General features: G+C 42.6%; 1 protein-coding gene and 1 pseudogene across 8 annotated transcripts; one reads left to right on the top strand and one right to left on the bottom strand.

The window, feature by feature from the left end:
* On the bottom strand, positions 1 to 27,811 carry LOC101706847 (neutrophil gelatinase-associated lipocalin-like). 8 transcript variants are annotated; one of them, XM_004849255.4, is made up of 8 exons: positions 27,558 to 27,811; positions 3,795 to 3,948; positions 3,234 to 3,370; positions 1,846 to 1,925; positions 1,533 to 1,652; positions 1,078 to 1,179; positions 320 to 346; positions 1 to 235 (listed from the first exon to the last, which is right to left on the bottom strand). In XM_004849255.4, exons 1-7 carry the CDS (start codon positions 27,596 to 27,598, stop codon positions 327 to 329), a joined length of 654 nt encoding a protein of 217 aa, XP_004849312.1. In that variant the 5' UTR covers positions 27,599 to 27,811; the 3' UTR covers positions 1 to 235; positions 320 to 326. The 8 variants fall into 8 exon arrangements, with proteins under 8 accessions (XP_004849312.1, XP_004849311.1, XP_004849313.1 ...); XM_004849254.4 differs by having other exon boundaries at positions 1 to 189; XM_004849256.4 differs by having other exon boundaries at positions 1 to 148.
* Positions 22,517 to 23,069, top strand: LOC101706128 (calcium load-activated calcium channel pseudogene; annotated as a pseudogene).

Here is a 27,811-nt window from a genome sequence, read left to right as displayed (position 1 = left end):
TTGGTTGCATATGTTTATTTAGCCCAGAAAGCAGGGCTCCATCAGGGAGGTGGCTTTTGGGGTGATGAGTGGGCAGCGTTGCACTGTAAGAAGCATCTTCTAACTCTCTCCACGGCATTGTTGCTGATGTGGCAGCCAAATTTAGGCACTGGTGACAGTAAGAACAGGAGGAGGAGACACAGGAGGCCCCTAAGAGGGCGGATCAAGGTAAAGATGACTGGTCTTCAGGGTTGGGCTAGGAGAGGAACAAAGGAAACCCCAAGACAAGTAGCCCACCCTGCCCTGGCCTCCCATCAACTCCCTGGCCAGCCATACTCACTGTCTACTCAGCCATCAATGCACTCCCCTGTGGGGAGAGAGAACATAAGAGCAAGCAGGTGCATGCACACACGAGCACGTGCACATGCGTGTGTGTGTGTGTGTGTGTGTGTGTGTGTGTTTCATCTCTGGCTGCCATGACCCATGAACTACTTCTGACTGCTTCTGGCTGCCTCAGGCTCAGCCTGGCTGAGCTGCAGATGATCTGATTTGGAGCTTCCCTGATTCAAGGCCTGGAGATGGGATTTCCCAAAAAAGCTGAGACTCACAGAGCCTTGGTACTAAGGTCTCTGGCCTGTTTACATGCCAGTCCTGTAGCCCCACAGCCTGTGTCCCAGATGGCCTTGCTGAAATCTCTGCCCAGGCCAGGCCCCCTAAAAAGTAAGAACATCTTCCTTGTTAGGAATTAAGAAGACCCACGGGAAAGGGGAGGTGGCCAGGAAAGCAAGACACAATGTAGGGGCAGGAGGTGGCTCATGCAGAAGAACCAAGGTATGGAGAGGTGATGGCCCAGGGCAGTAAGACTGGTGAAAAATGGACCTGGGCTTGAAATTGTCATCTGACCTGTCTTTGGCTAAACTCTCAGGGAGCCACTTGGGGCCAGAATCCCTGGGGAACTACAGACCCTTGATTGGTCATTACCACCCCTCCGGTGACTGGACTGGGAGATTGACTCTTTCCTGTCCCCTGTTGTTGATTGGGCAGCATCAGGCCTGGAGAATCTCATGTCCCCTCCTCCTTCCCCCATCTGATCATTACCAATTGGGACAGAGAAGGCAATGTTGTCCTTAGTGAAGTCCAAAGAAGTGGTAAATTTGATGAAGCGCTCCTTCAATTTGTGCCTCAGCTTCTTGGTTCTCCCTGTGGTCCAGATGGTTGGTGAGTGACCAAGAGAAAGATACTTTCTAATTTTTTTAAAGTTTTAGGGGACAGGGTCTTGCTATATACTTCAGACTGGCCTTAAATTCATAATTCTGCCTCAGCCTCCGAGAGCTGTTGAGAGGCATGCACTGCCACTACTGGCTCACCCCATAAATACTTTTGAATGAGTGAATGAGGCCTCAGAACCCTTTTCAATGTAGGGTCTGTGAAAAAGACCTCTTCATTTAGGGGGTCTCAAAGTGGGGAAGACTTTGGAGTCTTGAGGTACAAGGCTCCCCTCCCTTATGTATTGCCAGGAACCAGGTCCCTGAGAGGATGGAGTGAGGACTCACCGTAGAGGGTCATCTTGTAGTACCACTTGAATCTGACAATCTTCTCCACATAAACCATGGCAAAATGACTGTAGTTGGTGGCTGCCACTCTCACGATGTAGCTCATGACTCCACGGTAACCTGCATTGTGGATGATGAAGGTCATTCCTGTCCTGGCTAGGATGAAGGGACTGTCCCCATCCTACTAAATAAGTCAACACAGGTGGCTCCTCACAGGACAGCATCTGTGTGGAGAAGCAGGGTGGCCTGTGGCCTTCTGGAAGGACTCTGCAAGCTGAATCCCAATCCCAGGGTCCCCTTACTCAGGACTCACTTGTCAAGTTGCCCAAAGTGAACTGGCCGGGTTGGAAGCCAGGGAAAAGAGTTTCCACAGAGTGTTCACAGACCTCGTCCCTGTGTGAACAAGAAATGGTGGAGGCTGAGAAGGGAGTTGTCACAGGCTTAGTCCCCATGAGCTTGTGGAAATGGGGCCAAGACTGCAGCAGGATTCTGAGGCCCTAGTTCAGCCCATCCCATGTCAGCTTGTCCCCCACCATGGCAGGGAACTTGCATGGCCCAGCCCATATCCAGGATTTTCCCACTGAGCCTCTGAATGGTGTGTTGCAGAGGCTACTTGGGCCTCCCTCTGGGCCTCACAGTCTCCTCTGCTGCCTTCCCCTGGGGGAAGGCAAACCTTTCCTAGTTTTGCCTTGCTGCTTCTCTTTTGCATCACCTGACAATTTATTTTGAGCTTCACTATGCTCCACTACAAGCAGTGCCCTAGCGCTGGAGCCACAACCTGATTTTCATGAGTGTACCCCACCCCTGCAACCCATAGCCAAGCCTTCAGTCCTCCCTTGCTGTGACCCTCAATTTTCACGTGCTCTAACTACAATCCGCCCAGTGGCCAGAGCCAGAATTCACTGAAACTAAAAGATACTGGGTTTCCCCTCCTAGTCCTCATCTGCCCCCCTCTGCCATCACCCAACCAGAAGTGCCTAGCCACAACTTTGTATTTTTTTTTCCAAACTCCCTTGCGGCATCTGCACCCAGATTCTGGCCCTTGCAAGAGCTGAAGATGAGGCCATGCCTTGGGCAGGTTGCCCCAGCTAGGAGCTTGTGAATGTTCCCCTCCCAGCTCATCATCAGCTCCCATTTGGTGACCACAGTGATGATTGGTTGGCAACTCTGTTGCCTCCTAATGTGAGGCTCTGTAACCCAGAGTCCACCAGCCCCTGGTGTGACCCTTGTATCTCCTGTTTTGATGATGTGGTGTTTATAATGGAGATTGAACCCAGGGCCATTGCCCCTAGCTATATCACCAGCAATTTTTTAAAAGATTTTTTTTGAGACAAGTCTCCCCTAATTGTCCATGGTTGCTTCAAATTTGTGGTCTTCTGGTCTGTTTCTGGAGCTGAGAATGCTAGGTTTACAGGGAGGTTGGCTCCTTTAGAGTCACTTCCCTCCACACCCTAGATGGAGGACTTGATTGGAAAGCCACAGAGATCCAGTGTCCCTCCTCCTGCTCTGGGACACCCTACTCTCTGTCTTGTTTCTACTGACTGTATGTGTTTGTGCTGGAGCACCCATGCATGTTGATGGGAAAGACAGAGAAAGATTGGGTGCAGAGTGGTGAGATGAATGACATTGTCCCATAACTCAGGTCACCCCTTAACTATGACATCAGACTGCCTTTCAGACCCTCAGGAGGTAGTGGCTCACCTGAGCATTGAGGTGTTCACATTGAAGCTGTGGTCGTCTTGCAGCTCGTAGTTGACACTGTACATTGTTAACTGACTTCCGTTTCCATTCTGAATTGTGTTGTCTGCCACTCCCAAGGAGTACCACTTCCCCTGGAACTGCAAGGGGCTGGTGACAGGCAGAACCCAGAGATGTCCCCAGAAGCACCCCTTCTGTGCTGTCCCTGTTTGTACCTCTGGGAAGCCCTCTGGGCAGCTGGATGCAGGGATGGCCTGCAGTGAGAATTGGACATGAACTTGGGGCATCCAGGGTTAGGATAGACTCTGGGTATCTAGATAGCCCTGAATTTTCATGATGGCTTGGCCCTGGGCAAGTGGAATGTGCACCTTCCAGAGCCTCAGTTTTCCTGGCCGAGGAGACAGACAGAAGATGTCCCCACCTGGTATGCACTGGCCCTTGTCTCCCTGAGTCCTGCTCCTCCCACCAAACACTGCCTCTGAGTCCTTTAGCCTCTCCTCCCCTGTCCTCCCACTGTTCCTGTGTCACGGACTCATCCTGCAGCTGCTCTTCCCAAGATCTCACCTGGTCATCCTGGAAGTCTGGCTGGAAGGGAACCTTGTTCAAAGGTGGGATCTTGATCATGTCTGGAAAAAAGGCCTTTGTCTGCAGGCCCCCCAGCAGGATGAGGCCCAGACACAGGAGACCCAAGGCCATGGCCTGAGAGAAGCTACTGATTCTGGAAGGTGTAGAAGGAGGAAGATGAATGCTGAGGTGGCCAACCAGGAGGAACTATATATACGACACCTGGTTGCAGCCCCCTCTATGGTGGGCTGATCCGTTCTTTGCTAAATCCAGGAAGTGTGAGTCAATTGCCAGCAATTCCTTCAGAAACACGTGGCAAGATATCAGCACTCCCCCTGCCCAGTCAGGATTATGCAAGGTAGAGACAGGAGAAGGAGACAGATGACAAGAGGGACACACCCAGAGCTCCAGGGTGACAGGGACAGCGTTCATTGTGAGCGCTTGCTGTGCCTCTTCCCTTCCTCTGTCCATCCCTTGGGTCAGAAGCTTCAGTCTGGAGAAGCTGTCATCTCTGCCCCTGTGTACACAGAGTGAGACTCTGTGCTGAGGTCCCCTTGCCATAACCCAAAGAACAAAGAATGGGCCAGACCTGGTGGTGCAAGCCTGTGGTCTCAGCACTTAGGAGTCTGAGCCAGGCAGATTGCTGCACATTTGAGTCCAGCCTGGACTACACAGGGAGTTCAATCCAGTCCTCAATGACAGATTGAGAACCTGCTTGAAGAATCCAAAGTGATAGTAGGAGGAGAAGGAGAAGGATAGGGGAAGAGGTAGGGAAAGGGAAATAATAGTGATGATGATGGAGGAGGAGAAGGAGGAGGAGGAGGACGAGGAGGACGAGGACAAGGAAAAGGAGATGACTAGAAGGAGAAATAATGCAGAGTGATCTGCTACTTGAATAGGCCCTGTGCTGCTTCCTTGTTCTTGTAAAGGTCATGGCAGTCTGGAGTAGCTGACAACGGGCATTGTGGACAGAGAAGATCAGAATGCCTGCTCTGAGCCCAGCTCCTGGCCCTCACAGAAGCCCCAGGATACATCCTTGAGCCCAGACATGCCTTGAGTGCCTCTTCCCTCATACATTTCCAACCAGTTTGCAGGAGCACTCAGGAGAGAAAGGTTGTGGTATGAGCTCAGTTGCAGCCTCAGGGACTTTGCCACTCCTGTGAGCCCAGCAGGTAGAGGCTTGGAGCCAGGCGCATGAGCCATGCATGTGGCTGCTTAACAGAGCTAAATCCTGAGGCTGCAATTGAACTCATACTACTACCTAGACTGAGGGACCAAGTGAGGCAGGCAGCCACCCAGGGCAAAGTGAGCTGCACTCTGCTGTTATGTACTCCAGGTGCTTTGGGTCGTTGTTTACGAAGATTTGGCCTTGTCCTTGAAATGTCATTCAGATCAGCCCTTGGCCTCTGGACACATCCTTGGGCTGTGGAGCTCAGCGGCTCACGCTAGAGTTTCAGAAATGTCCCTGATCTGACTAACTATAGAATTGTCGGAGGGGTGGGCTTTTTCCACACTGGGGGCCCAGCCAGCATCCTGGGGTAGCAGTGATGTGTCCCAGGTCCTGTGCAGAGTCCCCCTGAGATGGCTCACTCATGAGTGCAGCCACTTCCAGCATGCAAAACCTGGGGCTGGACTGAGGATTTGCTGGCTTTTTATGGGACTAAGAGGGCCTGCAATGGTTCTACCCACCTGCTTCTTGGACCTAGCCTGGGCTTTTGGTGGTGGGCCCTATGGGCTGAGTCTTTAAAGGAGTTCCTGTGCTTTTGAGCAGGGTGTGGCCTCAGTCCCCACACCATAGAGCCCTCAGTGCACCCCCACCCCAACTCTGCTGGGTGATGAGAAGGCAAGAAGTGAACCTGAGCTAACCTGTGGCCACCAGAGCCTGGCCCCCTCCCAGCCCCCCTCTCTTCTCCCAGCCCTAGTGTCTACACCTCCACTACTCTCTATGTGGTTGAAAAGTATCATCCGCCACCATAGGTGCACATGTCTCTAATCCCTGCACTCTGGGAAGCTGAGGCAGGAGGATTGCAAGTTACACCGAAGCCTGGGTAACTTAGCAAGACTCTGTCTCAAAATGAAAAAATAAACGAGCACTCGCTCTCCCTGATGGAATAGGAGAAAGGCTAGGTTCATATGTTTCTGGAAAAAATACTTAAGACTTCTTGCTGTGCCGTTCATGTTAGATTTGCATGCTCTGTGAAATGAACTTAAAAATTACTTTTTTATTTGAATTAGATTAATACTTAAATATCTTCTTTAAAGAATAATCAATTTATTTCAAAAATTAGAAAAATGGGTAAATATTTTAAGCCTCAGAGTTGATAAGATGTTCCCTTGGTTTTCCCATAAAGAAAATAATTTTTTATCTTTCATATTTTGTAGAGTGAAAACTTCTTCTCTATTACAGTACATATTTTTGACTCCTATAGTGTCAAGATAGAAGGAATTAAAAATATACGTACAATGTAGATCTTAGCCTTTTCAAAGTATCTCAAATCTGTCTCGCTGGTTATGCTAGATTAAGTATCTGGTTCTGGTTCATCTGTCTGAATGATCAATAGCACTAAATAACCATTGCAATACACCAGGCCTTATCCTTAGAAGGAAAAATTTAGCATGTGTTTAAATTTGTAAACGTTTCATGACACAAGCGGAATTTGAAAGAAGTGTACGTTATAACATTGGAACTCAGTGCTACATTAAGTAGTCCTTTGGAAGTAGGAAAATGTTTATATTGGAAGACAATGTAGAGGATTTTAAAAATGTAGGGATTTGAGAAGACTTTTTGATTTAAAATGGTAAATTATCCTTTAAACTGGGAGCACTTTCTTTCAACAAAGGATTTTTTGTGTGAAAAATGTATATCTTCTGTGCCTTAATTTTTATTTTAAATTTAATAAAACGGTTTCTTTAAAAAAAGTTGGACAGTTCAATGTGAAGGGCATAGGTTCATTTTCTAGTACGGGGGGGGCAAAAGCAAAACATAGAGCCAGGGGTGGTGGTGCATGATTGTAATTCCAGCACTTGGGAGACTGAGGCAGGAGTATTGCTGCAATTTCGAGGCCAGCCTGGGCTACACAGCAAGACCCTGTCTCAAAAAACAAAAAACAAAATAAAGAACAAGAGCGAGGCAAGGAGCATCACAATCCTTGACTTCAAGTTATACTACAAAGCTACAGGGATAAAAACAGCATGGGGGGAAAACCCAGAAATGTGCATCAGTGGAACAGAATAGAGTATTCAGAAACAACTCCATCCACTCTCAGCTACCTTATCTTTCAAAAAAATCACCAAATCCTTTCACTGCAGAAAAGATAGCCTCCTTAACAGATGATGCTGGGAAAACTGGCTATCCACATGCCAGTAATTCAACCTATGCCCATATCTCTCACCATGAACTGAACTAAGATAAAAATAGATCAAAGATCGAAACATTGTAACAGAAAGCTTAATGTGCTAGAAGACAAAATAAGTAAAACACTTGGAAACATAGGTGTAGGCAAAAGCTTTCTGAATGGAACTCTGGTTACACAAGTAACAATACAAAGAATCAATAAATGGGATTACATCAAGTTAAAAAGCCTCTGCACAGCAAAAGAAACCACCAACAGAGTAAATAGATAACCTATGGAATGGGAAAAAATTTTGCCAGCTATTATTCACAAAGGATTAATATCTAGAATATAAAAAGAATTCAAAAAATTAGACATGCCAAATTTAAAGACCCAATTAAAAATGGGCATCTGAAATGAATAGACACTTCTCAGAAGAAGTCCAAATGGTCAGTAAATATATAAAAAAATGTTCGACCTCACTGATCATTTGAGTAATGCAAATTAAAGTAACACTGAGATTCCATCTCACTCTAGGAAGAATGGCTGTCATGAAGAAATCAACCAATAACAAATGCTGGTAAGGTTTCAAGGAAAAGACATTCTTCATTATTGGTGGGAGTGTAAATTGGTATAACCACTATGGAAATCAGTATGGAGATTCCTCAAAAATTTAAAAATAGAAATTCCATTTGACCCAGTTAGTCCACTTCTAAGTATCTTCCAAGAAGAGTTAAAACATTATACCACAATGATATATGCATACTCACATTTATAGAAGCACAATTCTTAATAGCTAAATCTTTTTCTTAATAGCTAAATCTTGAAAGCAGCCAATATGACCATCAACAGATGAATGGATAAAGAAAACGTGGTATGTATAGACAAGGGAGTATTAATCTGCCATAAAGAATGATAAACTTGAGACATTTGTAGGTAAATGTATGCACCTGAAGGCATAATGGTAAGTGAAGTAAATCTGACACACAAGCTTATATATCACATGGTTTCTCTTATATGAGAAACTCAGTAAGTAAGTAAAGTTTGAAATAAAAGACAGATCGAGAGAGAAGGAGAGAGAAAGTTATTGTAATCCAGCATGGACAATGCATCTAAAAGTGTATGATGATTTAATATAATTGTCGTATCTTTTATATATCATTGCCCTATTGATCTGGTTGTTAATCTGTACCTGTTAATTAACGTTATAAGGACTTATAAGGTAAATAAAAGGATCTGATTCTGGTAAAAAGTTGAGGTGGAAGGGGAGGGGTATAAACAGTACTGAGAGGACATATAATGTATCAATTCCTCACAATGAATATAATCATGTACTGCAGCATGTACCAAAAAAAATTTTTTAAAGAACACACTCCTTAAAAATAGAACTTGTTAGGGCCGGGGTTTAGCTCGGTGGTTCCGGAGCCTGCCTCACAAGCACAAGGTACTGAGTTTGATCCCTGGTACCAAAAAAAATAGAACTTGTTATAAATATCAAGAAAGTAAATGAGAAGTATACAAACGACAAAGAAGAGTCTCCTACATTCTACAATAACAGTGCTGTAGGCGGAATCAGATATAGCTCAGGTTAGGAACTCAACTACTGAAGCCCTTTTGTGGCTGAAGAGAGGTCTCAAGTTTCTAAAGGGGATTTTGACAGAGTGAAAAATTGGGAAAAGAATACCCAGATATCCCTGGATAATGTGCATGATAAAACATTATGGCCATACACTTATAGGTACTTCCCAGAATTTTTTCAATAGTCAAGGGGGCAGCTCCACCCTATGAAGATTTTGTGGCTGCATTAACCACAAAGAAAGATGACAACCGGAAAGAAGCATTCAGCACTAGGATGCAGAGCTGTCTCAGCCTTTACTTTGCTGCCATGGAAAAGCAGCTGGTCATGCTGGACACTTCGTATGAAGTCTTTGGGCCAGAGTCTGATGAGATGGTGTGACAGCCTCTCCTACCTTTAGGGAATAATGTTTGCTAAAGTGTTGCACTGCTGTACTAAATTTTGGGCAGCAGTTTCCACTCTGTCCAACCCCTTTCCTTCGGGGTGTGAAAAAAGTAGGTAAATTCAGTATTTTATATATAATTTTTTAATGTGTGTTTAAAAATCAAGGTTCTATACATTTCAGTTCAATGAGACTACTAGAAACAAAATTATAACTGTTACAGCCTTGACTAGGAAGTAATAAAAGCAGATTTGGGGCTGGGGATTTAGCTCAGTGGTTCTGCCGCCTGCCTTGCAAGTGCAAGGTCCTGAGTTCGATACCCAGTACAAAAAAAAAAGCAGATTTGACAAATAGATTTGTTCGTATTGTGTTTTATATTGTTTTCTTTTAGTTTTTAGCTTTAATTCATCAACCAAAGCCAAGCTGCCTATTTATTCTGTGTCAAGGAATAAAATTCATAGCCAGTGTTGAAACATTTTAGGATTAAGTTGAACACTAGAGGGAGGGCAAGCTCCTATGTTGAAGGAATTGCGATGTAGTTTGGTAATCCTTGACATTCTTCAGGGGATTTGCTCTGTGGCTCTGTCAGTGAGAAAAGCTGTGTAGGGAAGAGGTGTGGGCATTGTTGCAACCATGCTGTTGTGGGACAATGTGGACAAGAACTGCCACCCTCTTGACAGGTGAGAGATTGTGGCTTAGGATGAGTGTTGTGCCCTAACCCCTGCTGGAGGACAGGTTGGGAGAAGTGGGACAGGTCATTTGGGATGACACCTATCTTGAGATGACACCCACTCTTTCCCACATTTCCCTTGCTTTATCTCAATTGGACCTCAAAAAAAAACCATGGGACTCAAGGAGATGCTTATTCCACTTCCAAAAGAGTGAGTAATACATGTGACAGCAGATGAATACAGTAAGTTCTTTCCACTGGTCAGAAGTCCCAAGGGAGAGTCTTCTTACTTCAATGACCTGGGTAGGGCTTGCTATGGCAAAACCTGCCCTCCTGATGCTATCTTTTATGAAACTGTTGCCATCAGTGAACCATGTGTTAAACATCCCTGTCAATCAGTGCTCTGTCATATTAGGGTGACTGGCATAATTTTGGGTGATAGTTTGCTCATACTCATGTTCTGTTGGCTAGTTGGGAGGGTTGGGAGGAGGGTGGCTGAGTTTAGAACAGCGCAAAACTGATGAGAGACATCTGAATTTTCATTAGAATGGCCTGATATTCACTGGTCATTCAAGAGATGCAGATGAAAACAACACTGAGATTTCACCTCACCCCAGAAAGAATGGCTGCTGTCAAGAAATCAACCAATAACAAATGCTGGCAGGGGTGTGGGGAAAGAGGAACCCTTCTCCATTGTTGGTGGGAGTGCAGACTGGTGCAACCACTGTGGAATTCAGTATGGAGATAACTCAAAGAACTAGGACTAGAGGTCCCATTTGACCGAGCTATCCCCCTGCTGGGTATCTTCCCAAAAGAATTTTAAAAATCATACCATAGCGATATATGTTCACCCATGTTATCTCTTTTTTGGTTAGGTCCTGCTCTGATTTTGGTATCAGGGTAATAATTGCTTCCAGGAATGATTTTGGAGTATTGCTTCTCTTTCTATTTCATTAAAGAGTTTGAGGAGAACTGATAGAAGCCATCTATGAAAAACCAACAGCCAATATCATACTAAATGGTCAAAAACTGAAATCCTTCACACTAAAATCAGGAACAAGACAAGGATGTCCACTATCACCACTCTTGTTCAATATAGTTCTGGAAACATTAGGCACGGCAATTAGACAAGAGAAAGAAATAAAAGGAGTAAAGATAGGAAATGAAGAAGTCAAATTGTCATTATTTGCAGATGACATGATACTCTATATAGAAGACCCCAAGAACTCCACCAAAAGTCTTCTAGACTTAATAACCAAATTCAGTCAAGTAGCTAGTTACAAGGTCAACACACAAAAATCAATAGCTTTCCTCTACACCAATGACAGACTCACTGAGAGAGAAATAGGGCAAATAATTCCTTTCACAGTAGCATCCAAAAAACTGAAATACCTAGGAATCAACCTAACAAAAGAAATCAAAGACCTCTTCTCTAAAAACTATAGCACTCTGAAAAGAGAGATTGAAGATGATGTCAGAAAATGGACAGACATCCCCTGCTCCTGGGTAGGAAGGATTAATATAGTGAAAATGGCCATACTTCCAAAACTGCTATATAGATTTAATGCAATTCCAATTGAGATCCCAGCAGCATACTTCATAGACCTCGAGAAAACAATCCAAAAATTCATTTGGAACAAGAAGAGACCCAGAAGAGCAAAAGCAATTCTAGGTAACAGAGACATGGCAGGGGGTATCACAATACCCAACCTGCAACTATACTACAAAGCCACTGTGATAAAAAAAAAAAAGCATGGTACTGGCAAAGAAACAGACCTGAGGACCAGTGGAACAGATTAGAAGATGCAGAAACAACGCCAGGCACACTCGGCCATCTCATCTTCGATAAAGGAGCCAAACACCCTCACTGGAGGAAAGATAGCCTCTTTAATAAATGGTGCTGGAAAAATTGGGCTTCAACTTGCCAAAGATTAAAACTAGACCTGTATCTCTCACCATGCACTAAACTAAAATCAAAATAGATTAAAGATCTAAATATTAAAATAGAAACTCTGAACCAGTTGGAACAGAGGTTAGGTAGAACCCTTGAAGACATCGGTGTAGGAAAAGATTTTATGAACAAAAGCTCAGTTGCCCGTGAACTAGCACAAACAATCAACAAATGGGATCTCTTCTTATTAAAAGGCTTCTGCACAGCAAGAGAAACCACCAGCAGTGTGAAGAGACAACCCACAATGTGGGAAAAAATCTTCACCTGCTCTTCCTCAGACAAAGGTCTACTATCTCAAATCTATAAAGAACTTCAAAAGATCAGACCTCCCAAATTTAAAGACCCAATCCAAAAATGGGCATCTGAAATGAACAGACATTTCTCAGACAAAGAAGTAGAAATAGCAAATAAATACATGAAAAAATGTTCAACATCACTGGTCATTCGAGAGATGCAAATGAAAACAACACTGAGATTCCACTTCACTCCAGAAAGAATGGCTGCTATCATGAAATCAACCGATAACCAATGCTGGCGGGGCTGTGGGGAAAGAGGAACCCTGCTCCACTGCTGGTGGGAGTGTAGACTGGTGCAAGCACTGTGGAAATCAGTATGGAGATACCTCAAATAACTAGGACTGGAAGCCCCATTTGACCCTGCTATTCCCCTGCTGGGGATCTTCCCCAAAGAATTGAAAGAATCATACCACAGTGATATATGTGCACCTATGTTCACAGCAGCACAGTTTGTAATAGCTAAAACTTGGAAACAGCCCAAATGCCCATCAACTGGGGAATGGATAAAGAAAATGTGTTTTTTTTATAAAATAGAGTACTACTCAGCCATAAAAAATGAGAAATTAGAGACATTTATAGCTAAGTGGATGCACATTGAGACGATACTCTTAAGTGAAATAAATAGGACACATGTGTAAATACCAAATAGTTTCTCTGGTGTGAGAAACTGAAAGTGTAAATAAGGACTAAATGTATAATAGGTAATGTGAAATAGGAAGAAAAGGGGCAAAGGGGAAGGAAGTGGGAGGGCTAGGGGAAAGGATAGAAGGGAATGGGATTAATATGAGAAAATGGGAAAATAGGAACAAAATCTTTGTAAATAGGGAGGACTGGAGGGGTTGAAGGGAGGGCTGGGCAAGGGTGAAAAATAAGAACCAGAGAGACTATGTAAAGGTGCAAATTTCCAATGATGAAAGTCATTATATTGTATACCTAAAATGTACCAATGATTAGAATGAATAAACGATAATGTAAAATAGGAAGAAAAGGTCCAAAGGGGTAGGGGTAGTGGGAGGGGTAGGGGAAAGGAAAGAAGGGAAATGAAAAATGATGAGAAATGGAAAAAACGGAAATAAAGTCTTCGTAAATAGGGAAGGGTGGAAGGCTAGGAATGAGGAAAAAATAAGAACCAAGATGCATTATGTAAAGGTACAATTCCCAATGAGAAATGTAATTGTGTTGCATACCTAAAATGTACCAATAAAAGAATTTAATTTTTTAAAAAAAGAGTTAGAGGAGAACTCGCATTAGATCTTCTCTAAATTTCTTGTAGAATTCAGCAGTGGAACCACCAAGACCTAGACTTTTCTTTCTGGGTAAGTTACATTTTCTATTTCAATGGCTGATATTGGGTTATTCTGAATTTTAATATCTTCTTGATTCAGCTTTGGCAACTCATATGTATCTAGGAATCTATTTCTTCTGTGTTTTCCATCTTATTAGAGTATATGTTCTTGAAGCAGGTATTGATGATCTTCTGGATTTCCACAGGATCCATTGTGATTTCACCCTTTTCATTGCTACTTGTATGAATTTGAGTTTTTTCTTTCCTGTTTTGATAAGATTGGCTAAGGGTTTATTGATTTTATTAAATCTTTCAAAGAACTGTCTCTTTGATTCATTGATTCTTTGTATTGTTTTCTTAGTCTCAATTGCATTACTTTCTGGTCTCTGCCTTATAATCTCCTCCCTCCTACAAGCTTTGAGCATGACTTGTTCTTCTTTTTCTAGGAGTTTGAGGTTCAACATTTATTTAAGGTTATTTATTTGAACTCATTCTATTTTTCTAATGTGAGAATTCACTGCTACAAACTTCCCTCCTAAGACTGATTTTATTGCATCCCCATAAGTTTCAGTATGTTGTGTTGGTATTATCATTTAATTGTAGAAACTGTAATTTCTCCTTTAATTTCATCTGTAATCCATTGGTTATTCAGGAGGGTGTTATTTTATTTCCATGTGTTTATGGAGTTTTTTTGTTTGTTTGTTTTGCTGTTGATTTCCAATTTCATTTCACTATGGTCAGATAATATCTGTGGTATAATTTCAATTCCCTTCTATTTACCTAAGTATGCTCTATGGGCTAGAATGTGGTCTGTTTTGGAGAACATCCCATGTGTAGCTCAGAAGAATCTGTGTGTTCTGATGTTTTGTGGTGAAGCATTCTGTAGACATCTACTAAGTCCGTTTGTTCACAAATTTGATTCAGTTCTGATATTTCTTTGTTGATTTTTTTATCTAGTTGACCTATTTGTGACAGTGGGGTATTAATGTTTCCCATTACAATTGTGGTGGTGCTTATTTAATTTTTTATATCTGTTAATATTTGTTTTATATAATTTGGCTCACCTATATTTGGTGTATATATATTTATAAATGTGATTTCCTCTTCTTGAAGAATTCCTTTAACAAGTATGTAGTGACCTTCTTTGTCTCTTTTGATCAATCTTGGCTTGAAGCTCATATTGTCTTCAAATAGAACAGCTAACCCTGCTTTTTTCTGGGTTCCTGTCATATGGAACATTGTTTTCCATCCTTTGACTGTCCTGGATGTTTTTCCTGGGTAGGGGCTATAGGTAAGAACTGGTCAGTCACTGTGCTTTTTTTGAGATCAGCTTCTTATTTCCCATCTGGTCTCAAGCCCTCTCCTTCCACGATGGGTTCTGGGGACAGCAGGCCCTGGGAGTGATGGTGGTGTGAGCCCTCCTCAAGGGTCAGGGGACAAGGAGCACAGACTTAGAGATCGGGGGACATGTGTTTATTTAGCAGAAAGGAGAGCTCCATCAGTGGGGTGATTTGGGGGATGATGTGTGGGCAGCACTGCACTATAAGAAGGATCTTCCAGCTCTCTCATAGGCACTATTATGGCTGGTGGGACAGCCAGATGCCTCCTTTGGCAGAAGTGACAGGAAGAACATAGGGTGGAGAAACAGGAGGCACCTGAGAAGGGAATGAAGAGTAAAGATGGCTGTGGTTCAGGTTGGAGGAATGGGAGAAACAAAGGCAGCCTCACCCTGCCCTGGCCTCCCATCAGCCCCCTGCCCAGCCATACTCACTGCCCATTCAACTATCAATGCACTCCTCTGTGCGGAGAAAGACCATCAGAGCAGGCAGGTGTGGGAGTGCGTGTGTGTGTGTGTGTGTGTGTGTGTGTGTGCACGCATCTGTGACCTCTGGCTGCCACCACTCCTGTCCTGTCCCTGGCTGCCTCAGGCCCCGCCTGGCCCAGCTGCAGAAGATCTTGGGCTTTCCTGAATTCAGAGCCTGGGAATAGGATCCCCAGAGGGGCTGGCCTGTTTACCTACTGAATCCTGCAGCCCCTCAGCCACTGGCTCTGGGTGGCCTGGCTGGAGATTACTGCCTAGAAGAGTCCACATGAAAGGAAGGACAACTCCCTTGTCAGTATGACCAAGCTCCATGGGGAAGGGGGAGGTGGGCAGGGTAGCAAGACACAATGCGTGGAAAGGAGGTGGCCCAGGGCTGAAGACCCAAGGCACAGAGAGGAGCTAGCCCAGGAAACCAAGAACCAAGTTATGGAGAGGAGTAGGCCTATGGCAGTGATATTGGGGAAATTCTGACCTGGGCCTGAAATTGTCCTCTGGCCCAGCCTTGGCTAAACTATCAGAGGGACCACTTAGTGCCAAGGGACCCTGGGGAACCACAGGCCCCAGAGTGATCACTACCACCCATTTAGTGACTGAACAGAGGACTGAGCCTCTCTTCCCTGAGGGGGCAGCATCAAGCCTAGAGAATCCCATCCCCCTCCCCTCTCCCCAGATGGTCATTACCAGTGGGGACAGGGAATATGATGTTGTCATCAGTGAGGCTCAGAGACTTGGCAAGTTTAATAAAGTGCTCCTTCAGTTCAGGGCTCAGCTCCTTGGTTCTCCCAGTAGCCAAGATGATTGGTGAGTGACTAACAGAAAAACACTTTATAATTTTGAAAGAAAGTTTTTATAAGATGAGGAGTTGCTATGTAGTTCAGGCTGATCTTAAACACACAATCCTCCTACCTCAGCCTCCCAAGTACCAGATGACAGGTGTGCACTGCCATTGCCAGCTCACTCCATGAATACTATTGAACCGGTGAACAAGGCCTCAGACCCCTTTCCCATGGAGGGTGTATGGAAAGACCTCCTCCCTGAGGGGGCTCAAAATGGACAACTTTGAGGTCTTGGGGTATAGGGGATGGAGTGAGGACCCACAATAAAGAGTGGTCTTGAAGCACTGGCCTCTGAGGAGCTGAGCCATGGGCCGCCAGTAGTACCGCCCCTCCAGGCCTCCTCCCTCTAGACTCCAGGCTGCACCACTACCTGGATACACACTGCAGGGGCACAGGGAGTCATAAAGGCGATTGTCCTGATCTCCAGAAGATAGAGCAGAAGTGAACAACAGAGAGAGGGCCTCTCTGAGGCTCCTCAATGAAAATTGAAGCCCACTGGAAAAGTGAAGAAAATCTCTGCAATAAAGGCACACCAGACCATCATAGTTGGTAAGTTGGAGGGATCAGCACCTCCCATCGGAACCTGGACTATCTTCAGAGGAAAGGCAGCTGGAAACTGGAGTAGAACCTTGCAGAGTTCAATCCAGCAGGAGGTCAGGGAGCTCAACCTGGGCCTTGCAGCCAGAAATCTGCCTGAATCTCAGGGGTCTGCTGCTAGCTTGCTGAGACTAAATGACTTAGATCTGCACACTGCTGCCCACATTGTCTACTGTGACAGCAGAGACATACCCTGAAGGAGGCCCTCTATTTTTATTTTTTCAGTTATTTTTTCTCTTATTTTTAATTTTTTTCAAATTTGTTTTTTCCCTTCCCTTTTTTCTTCTCTCTCTCTCCTCTGTCTCCCACCCCCCTGTCTTCGACCTTGCTTCATCTTGTTTCCTTTTTGTTCCTATTCTTGTCCAAATTCAGAATTCTTTTTTCTTTCTTTTTCTTCCTTCTCTTTTTCCTTCTCTTGATTGTCATTAGTTCTATAGGAAAGTGAATACAGTTTCTAGATTCCCTATTGCTGTTACTTTGTTCTGTTCTTGTCTTTGTTCTTTTCTTCTGACTTTTCCTATTGTGCTAAACACTTTCCCAGAGGTTGCCTGATCTTCCTATGTCTTCTGGCCTCATTTCTAACCTTTCCCTCTCCTTCTACCTATCAATTCCTCCCTCCCCAACTCCTTCTAAGTCCTAATCCCAAAGGGTAAAGTTACTATATTGAAGAGTTTCTTCACTACAAATATATTTTGGTGGAGGGGTTGAAGGGAGGGCAAGGGAAGGGGGAAAAAAATAAGAACCAAGAGAATGTGTAAAGGTGCATATCTCCAATGATGAATGCCATTATATTGTACACCTAAAATGTACCAATAAAAGGACATACAAAATAAAAAATAATAAAATATATATGAGCCTGTTGTCATATAGGTAGGTTTTCAAGCTAGGAATATATTTTCCTTAATAGATGTTATTCAAATTTTATATTTCCTCCAGAGTTAGTTTCATTAATTTGTCTTCCAAGGTACTTCTTAGAAGTTGTCAAATTTATTTCAAAAAAGATTTTTGTGATATGCTTTCTATACCCTTTTAAATTCTGTAAAATCTGTGGTAATGTCTTCTAGATCTTGTTATTATAATTTTAAAAATGTATAATTGATATTGTATAACAGCAAATGGGAGGGGTGGGGGAAAGGAAAGAAGGGAAAAGAAAAATATATATTTTGGGGGGCCGGTCCTCAATTTTTGCTTAATTCACACTGTTAAAGGTGATAGATTAATAGCTACCACAAATTGTCATTCTCTAAGATGTGCTTGATGATATTGTTGCTGATTGTATCACCTGGGCTAAGGTATTGTGATTGAACTAATCAGTTGTCCTTCCTGGTATACTGAAAATGAGATTGCCTAAGAGTCATTAGAGACTCAAAACCTACAGACCAGCTATATCTGAAAGACACCTCTGAGCAACAATCATTCAATAAAGGTTCTAAATACAAGCAACAAAGATATTTACAATAAGAAATATTGAAGTATCAACCCAGGAATTAAACCAAAAACAGCACCAACAACAAAAATAGAAATGAGAAGACACCTAGGCAAGAAGCAAACCTAGACTGCCAGCTCACCAAAGGCAAATTCTGGGAGAAACAAGGTGGGAAAATCTGATAACCACCTGGACACACTGAACTGATAGTGCAGAAAGTAATAAAACAGATGAACAAGGCTCTAGAAAAATTCAAAACAGAAATAATTTCCCAGATAACTACAGAGATGGAGAGCAAAATGAAAGACATGATTAAAGATTCTAGCATAGAAAAAAATAGATGCGATCAGGACAAAGATGGAAGCCACGAATGCCTGGCATAAGAAAGAAATGGAATCCATGAAACAGATTCAAACAGATATCCAGGAGATTAAAAATTCTATTGAAAGTATTCACAGCAAAATATGCCAATGTGAATACAGAATATCAGATATAGAAGACAGGATTGTGGTTAGTGACCATGAAAAGAGAAATCTCTTAAAAATAGTAAGGGATCAAAAGAATTAAAAGAATCATACCACAGTGATATAGCCACACCTGTGTTTATAGTGACACAGTTTGTAATAGCCAAAGCTTGGAAACAGCCCAATTGCCCATCAACTGGAGATTGGATAAAGAAGATGTGGTTTTTTAATAAAATGGAGTACTACTCAGCCATAAAGAATGAGAAACTAGAGACATTTATAGATAAGTGGATGCAAATTGAGGCCATATTCTTAAGTGAAATAAATAGGACACACATGTGCAAATACCAAATAGTTTCTCTGGTATGAAAAACTAAAAGTGTACATAAGGATCAAAATGTATAATTGATATTGTGAAATAGGAAGAAAAGGTCTAAAGGAGTAGGGGAAGTGGGAGGAGTAGGAGAAAGGAAAGAAGGGAAAAGAAAAAACATGAAAAAAGTAAAAACATGGAAGCAAAGTCTTTGTAAATAGGGAAGGGTGGAGGGGGTGATGAGAGGGCAGGGGAATGGGGAAAAATAAGAACCAGGATACATCATGTAAAGGTACAAGTTCCCAATGATGAATGTAACTTTATTATATACCTAAAATGTACCAGTAAACTTAATGGAAAAAAATAGTAAGGGACCATGAGAAATCTATCCAGCAGCTGCTAGATGGCACAAAGAAGAATAACATAAGATTGATGGGAGTCCATGAAAAAGCAGGAGAAAGTACAAATGACATAAAAAACTGTTCACAGAATTACTGACAGAAAACTTCCCAGATAGAGTAAAAGAATTTGATATACAGATAAGTGAGGTATATAGGACTCCAACTAGCCATGATCAAAAAAAAATCTACACCTAGACATATAATAGTCAAGACCCTGGAAACCCAACAGAAAAAAAACACTACAAGTAGTTAGAGAAAAAAAGCACATACAAAGAAAACCCCATAAGAATCACAATAGACTTTTCAACACAAACCCTCTAGTCAAGGAGAGCCTGGAGTGAGGTATTTCAAGCCCTAAAAATAAAACAACCACCAACCTAGATTGATGTAACCTGCAAAACTGCCTTTCAAAATTGATGGGGAAATAAGATACTTCCATGGCACAGAACACCTGAGAAACTTCATGAATACTAAACCAGCACTCCAAACAATTCTAAACAATATCCTATAAAAACACAATGAAGGTCACAACTCCAACAAGGCCCAACAGAGCAAATCTATCAGGCAAGGCAAGAAATTTAAGGGAGAAGGGGAAAAAAAAATTTTTAAAAAGAGCCAACAACAGGAAAATAACACGATAATGATAAGTCAATACATATCAGTTATAACCATCAATGTTAATGGCCTCAATTCACCAATCAAAAGAAATAGACTGGAAGAATGGATTAAGAAGCAAAATCCAACAATATGCTGTATACAAGAAACACACCTAACTCAAAAAGAAATTCATAGCCTGAAAGTAAAAGGATAAAAAACAGTTCTCCATGCAACAGGAATGTGGAAAATAGCAGGGGTAGCTATCTTATTTGCAGACAAAGCAGATTTCAAACCAAAACTAATTAAGAGAGACAAAGAAGGTCACTACATCCTTGTAAAGGGAACAATCCAAGAGGAAGAGATGACAATCATAAATATATATGCATTAGCTGGGGATTTAGCTCAGTGTTTTCGCCTCCTGCTGTGCAAGCACAAGGACCTGAGTTCGATCCCAGATACCCAAAGAAAAACATTAATTATATATATATATATATATATATATATATATATATATATATATATACATGCATCACATACTAATGCCCCCAACTATACAAAACAAATATCGATGGACATGAAAGACCACATAAGCACTAATACAATGGTAGTGTGGGCTCTCCATACCCCACTGTCACAAATAGACATATCACCTAGACAAAAAAATCAACAACAAAATACTAGAACTGAACCAAGCCTTTGAACAAATGGACTTAATAGATGTCTACAGAGTGTTCCACCCCACCAAATCAGAATATACATTCTTTTCAGCTGCACATGGGTCATTCTCCAAAATAGACCACATGCTAGCTCATAGAACATGTCTAAGTAAATGCAAAGGAAATGAAGTTTGCCCCTGTATATTATCAGACTATAATACAATTAAATTGAAGATTAATAGCATAAGAAACCACAAGAACTCCACAAACACATGGAAATTGAATAACACTCTCCTGCACAACCAATGGGTTACAGAGAATATTAAAGAAGAAATCAGACAGTTTCTACAATTAAATTATAATGCCAATACAATATACAGGAACCTAGGGGACACAATGAAAGCAGTTCTATGAGGGAAATTCATAGCATTGAATGCCCGTACTAGGAAAACAGAGTGAGCTCAAATAAACAAAGTAATGCTGAGCTCAAGCTCCTAGAAAAAGAAGAGCAAGACAAACCCAAAGCTCGTACAAGGGAGGACATTATAAAGATCAGAGCAAAAATCAATGCAATGGAGACTAAGAGAATGATACAAAAAAATGAATCGAAGAGTTGGTTTTTCAAAGAAATGAATAAAATCAATAAACCCTTACCCAACCTTATAAAAAAGGAAACAAAAGGCTCAAATCCATGCAATTATGAATGAAAAAGGTGAAGTCACAACAGATCCAGCAGAAATCCAGAAGATCATCAATGACTACTTCAAGAACCTGTACTCTAATAAAATGGAAAACACAGAAGAAATGGACAGATTGCTAGATACATATGAATTTCCAAAATTGAATGAAGAAGATATAAAAATTCTAAACATGCTAGGGATATAGCTCAGTGTTGCCACAGCCTATCTCGCAAGCACAAGGTCCTGAGTTTGATCCCCAATACCAAAAAGAAAAAAAAATTTAAACACCCCAATTACAATCAGTGAAATTGAAAACATAATTAAAATTTTACCAACAAAGAAAAGCCCAGGTCCTGATGGCTTCACTGCTGAATTATACAAGACATTTAGAGAACTATTGCCACTACTCTTTAAATTCTTCAATGAAATTGAAAGGGCAACAATACTTCCAAATTCATTCCTGGAAGCAAGTGTTACTTTGATTCCAAAAGCAGAGAAAGACCCAACCAAAAAAGAAAACTACAGGCCAATCTGCCTAATGAACATAGATTCAAAAATCCTCAATGAGATAGTGGCAAACAGAATACAGAAGATCATCAAGAAGATCATACACCCTGACCAAGTGGAATTCATCCCAGGGATGCAAGGGTGGTTCAACATATGCAAATCAATAAATATAATACACTATATTAATAGAGCCAAAGACAAAAACCGTATGTTCATCTCAATAGATGCAGAAAAAGCACTCAACAAAAACCAACAGCCAATAATGATAAAAAAAAAAAAACCTTTCAGAAAATTGGAATAGATGGTCTTTATCTCAACCTGATACAGGATATCTATGAAAAACCAACAGCCAACATGATACTAAATGGTCAAAACTGAAAACCTTCACGCTAAAATGAGGAACAAGACAAGGATATCCACTATCACCACTCCTGTTCAATATAGTTCTGGAAACACTAGCCACAGCAATTAGATAAGAGAAAGAAATAAAAGAAATAAAGATAGAAAACGAAAAAGTTAAACTGTCATTATTTGCTGACCACATGATACTCTACATAGAAGACACAAAAAACTCCGCCAAAAGACTTCTAGACTTAATTGACAGATTTGGTAGAGTATCAGGTTACAAGGTCAACACTCAAAAATAAATAGCCTTCTTGTAGACAAATAACAAACTCACTGAGAGAGATACTAGGGAAACAATCACTCTCATAATAGCATCCAAAAAAAAGGAAATATCTAGGAATCAATCTAACGAAGGAAACTACATTGAAACTACATTGAAAACTACAGCACTTTGAAAAAAGAGATCAAAGGGGATATAAGAAAATGGAAAGACAAGGATCCAGGAGGAAGTCATTTACTCTTATCTTTTCCTGGCTCTTGAGCACTTCCCCCCAGGTGGGTGGGAGTGCAGGGACGGAGATGCAAGATGAGCACCATGTTTGCAGACACTCTCCTCATCGTTTTGATCTCCATGTGCATACCTCTCCTGGAGGAGGGCATTACCTAGGTCCTAGTTTACAGAACAGACAAGTACAAGAGACTGAAGACAGAAGTGGAAAAGCAGAGTAAAAAACTGGAAAAGAAGAAGGAAACAATAACAGAGTCAGCTGGTCAGCAACAAAAAAAGAAAATAGGCAAGAAGAGAAACTGAATAAACAGATCTTTCAGTGGTTCAGATGAAATCCATGTTTGCAGTTGGCTTTTGTTTCATTGGCCTCATGGGAATGTTCAATTCCATATTTGATGGCAGAGTGGTGGCAAAGCTCCCTTTCACCCCTCTTTCTTAGATGCAAGGCCTGTCTCATCAAAACCTGCTGGGAGATGACACCAGACTGTTCCTTCATCTTCCTCTATATTCTCTGTATTATATCAATTCTACAAAACATCCAGAAGATTCTTGGCCTGCCCCTTCAAGAGCTGCCACCAAGCAGGCAGGTGGATTTCTTGGCCCTCCACCTCCTTTTGGAAAGTTCTCTTGAACTCAGAGAGACGCTTTTAATTCCTGTCATTCTTTCTAAACATTCATGTCAGACTGGCAACTATTTTATAGCAAGAGCTGTAGAGCCATCATCTCATTTTGAGTTGTTTCTCAACTTTTTTGTTGTTGTTGTTGTTACAGGGGATCAAACTTGGGTCCTTGCACTTGCAAGGCAGGTGGTGGAACCGCTGAGCTAAATCCCTGGCCTTGTTTCTCAACTTTTTTAATATGATTAGGCACCTAACAAACAGGATAGTACTTTTTGTCATAATTTTTTTTAAATCACTACACTGATAAGTCAAGTTCAGGTGATTTTTTATGTAGTGAAAAAACAAATCTCTTTCTTGCTTTGCTTACATTAATATTTTCTGAGGGAGCAACTCTCAAGGCTGTGTGTGTGCCATCTACCGTGGAACCTGACTCTCCATGAACAATGGAGAGCTAGAAGAAAAATTTAATCTGTGTAACTGAACTTAATTGGAACTGTTTGTTGTGTTTTTAAAGCCAAATCACTTAATATCAATAAAGAAGCCAAATTTCTGACCAAAAAGAAAGAAAGAAAATGGAAAGATATCCCTTGTTCCTGGATAGGAAGAACCAATATAGTGAAAATGGCCATACTTCCAAAACTGCTATATAGATTCAATGCAATTCCGATTGAAATCCCAACAGTATATTTGACAGAACTAGAGAAAACAATCCAAAACTTCATCTGGAACAAGAAGAGACCTAGAATAGCAAAAGCAATTTTAGGTAACAGGGACATGACAGGGGGTATCATAATCCCCAACATGAAACTATACTACAAAGCCACTGTGATAAAAACATCATGGCACTGGCAAAGAAACAGACCCAAGGATCAGTAGAATACATTAGAAGATGCAGAAACAACTCCAGACATACTCAGCTACCTCATCTTTGACAAAGAAGCCAACCATCCTCACTGGAGGAAAGAAAGATAGCCTCTTTAATAAATGGTGTTGGAAAAACTGGATTTCAACCTGCCAAAGATTAAAACTAGACCCCTATCTTTTACCATGCACTAAACTAAAATTGAAGTGGATTAAAGATCTAAATATTAAAACGAAACACTAAACTTGCTGGAAGATAAGTTAGGTAGAACTCTTGAAGACATTGGCACAGGAAAAGACTTTATGAACAAAACCTCAGTAGCACAGGAACTAGTGCAAAGAATCAACAACTGGGATCTCATCTTATTAAAAAGCTTCTGCCCTGCAAGAGAAACCACCAACAGAGCTAAGAGACAACCTACAATGTGGGAAAAATTTTATCAGCTGTTCCTCAGACAAAGGACTACTATCTAGAATATATAAAGAACTTAAAAAATCAGACTCCCCAAATATAAAGATCCAATTCAAAAGTGGGCATCTGAAGTGAACAGACATTTCTCAGACAAAGAAGTAAACCCAGCAAATAAACATATGAAAAAAATGTTCAACATTACTGGTCATTCGAGAGATGCAGATGAAAACAACACTGAGATTCCATCTCACCCCAGAAAGAATGGCTGCTATCAAGAAATCAACCAATAACAAATGCTGGTGGGGTTGTGGGGAGAAAGAAACCCTTCTCCATTGTTGGTGGGAGTGCAGACTGGTGCAATCACTGTGGAAATCAATGTGGAGACACCTCAAAAAGCTAGGATTAGAGGTCCCATTTCACCCAGCTATTCCTCTGCTGAGTATCTTCTCAAAAAAATTAAAAGAATCATACCACAGTGATATATGCATACCCATGTTTATAGTGGCACAGTTTGTAATAGTTAAATCTTGGAAACAGCCTAATTGCCCATCAACTGGAGACTGGATAAAGAAGATGTAGTTTTTTAATAAAATGGAGTACTACTCAGCCATAAAGAATGAGAAACTAGAGACATTTATAGCTAAGTGGATGTACATTGAGGCCATACTCTTAAGTAAAATAAATAGGACACACATATGTAAATACCAAATACTTCCTCTGGTGTGAGAAACTGAAAGTATAAATAAGGATCAAAATGTATAATTGATAATGTGAAATAGGAAGAAAAGGTCTAAAGGAGTAGTGGAAGTAGGAGAGGTAGGGGAAGGGAAAGGAATAAAAATATGAGAAAAGGAAAAATATGGAAACAAAGTCTTTTTAAATAGGGAGGGGTGGAGGGTGTGAAGGGAGGGCAGGGGAAGGGGGAAAAATAAGAATCAAGTTAAATCATATAAAGGTACAAGTTCCCAATGATGAATGTAACTGCATTGTATACCTAAAATGTACCAATAAACTTAATGGAAAAAGAAAATAGTGGCCTTGAAGTACATTCTGTACTTGAACACCTTCTGGAAGAACATCAAAGCAAATTCATTGTAGTTGGTGGCTGCCACTTTCATGGTGTAGCTCTGAACTCCGATGTACCCTGTAGTGTGGATGGTGAGCATCATCTTTGCCCTGGCCTGGTTGAAGGGACTGTCCCCATCCTCCAAGACTGGTCAACAGGACCTTCTTCTCACAGAACTGCATGTGTGTGGAAAAGTAGAGAGGTCTGCCCTTCTGGGAGGACTCTACCCCCCAAATCCCAGCTCCAGGGCCCTCCTCACTCAGGACTCATGTGGCATGTTGCCCAGGGTGAACTGGCCGGGCTGGTCATTTGGAACAACAGTTCTGATGCAGTGATCCCAGACCTTGCCACTATGGGAGGGAGAGAGGGATAAGGTTTGAGGAAAGAGTAGACAAAGGCCTGGGCTGCATGAAGTGTGCCAATGCTGCAGCAGGATTCTGAGGCCCCAATCTGAAGCCACTATGGTGGAGACCCAACCTGGCCTGCTTCATGGCCTTGGCCTTCCTCTCTGAGCCTCTTCCTGGTCTGCTGTGGCGCTGCTTGACCCTCCCCTCAGCATTCACTGTCCCCTCTGCTGCCTCCCCAGAGCAGCCTGTCCCACACACAGACCCCAGGCACTGAGCCCTGCTCTTATCTTGCTGCTCCCCTTTTCCATCTCTTCTGCAATTTCCTCTGAGCGTCCCGTAGATTCCAAGCCAATCTCTTCTCTAGCCCTTGGGCCACAATTGACCTCTCTATATGTGCCCAACTCCTGCACTCCAGTGCCAAGGCTCCCAATTCTGCCTTCCTTGTGCCCCTTGATCTTCAAAAGCTCCAACTCCAATCCATCCAGGGGCCAGAGCCAGAACACACTGAAGGAGGATGAGTCCTGGCTTTCCCTTCTTTGAGTCCTCATCTGCCCCACCTCTGACATCTCCTGCGTAGGACTTTCCAGCCTCATCTTCATGATTGTCCCCCCACCTCCCCTCTGGAATCTGAGCCCTGATCCTAGCCCTTGCGGGAGCCCCAGGCCAACACTGACTCAGGGTGAGATGCCCCTGAGACTGGCCTGGGAGCACTCCCCTCCAGGCTGTTCATCAGCCTCTACTCAGGTGGCCATGCTGATGCCTGGCTGCTTTGCAGCTTCCTAGGGTGAGGCTCTCTGACTCAGAGTACTCCAACCTCTGCTGAGATCCCCGTGCCTCCTTTTTTCTGGTGGTAGTGGTTGTAGTGGGGATTGATCCCAGGACCTTTGCCCTTAGCTGCATCCCCAGCACTTTTTAGGTTTTTAATTTTGAGACAGGGTCTCACCAAGTTACCCATGCTGGCTTCAAATTTGTGGTCCTCCTGTCTTAGCCTCCTAAACTGAGCATGTTAGGATCACAGGGAGGCTGGATCCTTTAAGGTCACTTCCCTACAATCCCTAGATGGAGGGCTTGGGTGGGATCCCAGGTTGGGTCCAGTATGCTCCTCTAGCTCTTGGATGCCTTCCTTTGTCATGTTTCTACTGCCTGTGTGTGTTTGTGCTGTCGGTAGTGAGTAAGAAGAGAGGAGAGAGGAATGACAGCATTCCTCAGTCTTGGTCACTCCTTGGCTATGACATTGCTCTGCCTCTCAGATCCCCAGGCAATAGGTGCTTTTCCTGAGCAGTGTGGTGGCAACGTTGTAGCTGTGGTCATCTTTGAGCTCATAGATGATGCTGTACTTTTTGTAACTGTCTTTGGCTTTTCCATTCTGACTTGTATTCTCTGCCAACCTACCATGTACCACTTCCCCTGGAACTGGAAGACAGTGATGACAGGCAGAGCCCTGGAATGGCCCCAGAGTCACCCCTCTCATGCTGTTCCTGCTGGGACCTCTGGGCAGCAGGGCCCAGGATGGGCCTACAATGAGAATCAGGCAGGAGCTGGGACCATCCAGTGCCAGGATGGACTCTTGATGACCATTTAGCCCTGAACTGTCACAATGAATTGACCCTAGGCAAGTGGCTGATGGGCCTTGTGGAGTCTGAGTTTTCCTGTCTAGAGAGAGACTGAAGATGGCATGTACCAGCTATGGTCTCCCTGAGTCCTGCTCCTCCTACTCAACACTGCCCCTGAGTCCCTTGGCCTCTTCTTCCCTCTACCCCCACCATCCCTGTCCCCAATCCCCTCCCTACAGTGCCCCTTCCAGAGTCCTTACCTGGTCTTCCTGGAAGCCTGCCTACTGTAGGGGAGCCTCATTCAGATTTGGTCCCATGTTCAGGGTCAGGGTGATGTCCTCCTGGGCTTGTGTCTGCAAGTCCCCCAGCAGGTTGAGTCCCAGACACAGGAGTCCCAGGGCCATCACTTCAGAGCAGCTGCTGAACCTTGGAGGTATGGAAGGGGGAAGATGAGTACTGAGTGGGGCAGCCAGGGGAAACTATTTATAGGCCACCTTGGTGCAGCCTCCTCTAT

Source organism: Heterocephalus glaber, unplaced genomic scaffold (genome assembly GCF_053883595.1).
Source record: "Heterocephalus glaber isolate CG9 unplaced genomic scaffold, H.glaber_assembly_v1.0 deba00001479, whole genome shotgun sequence".
Taxonomy (NCBI): Eukaryota; Metazoa; Chordata; class Mammalia; order Rodentia; family Bathyergidae; genus Heterocephalus; species Heterocephalus glaber.
This window is presented reverse-complemented; position numbering and strand designations above follow the sequence as displayed.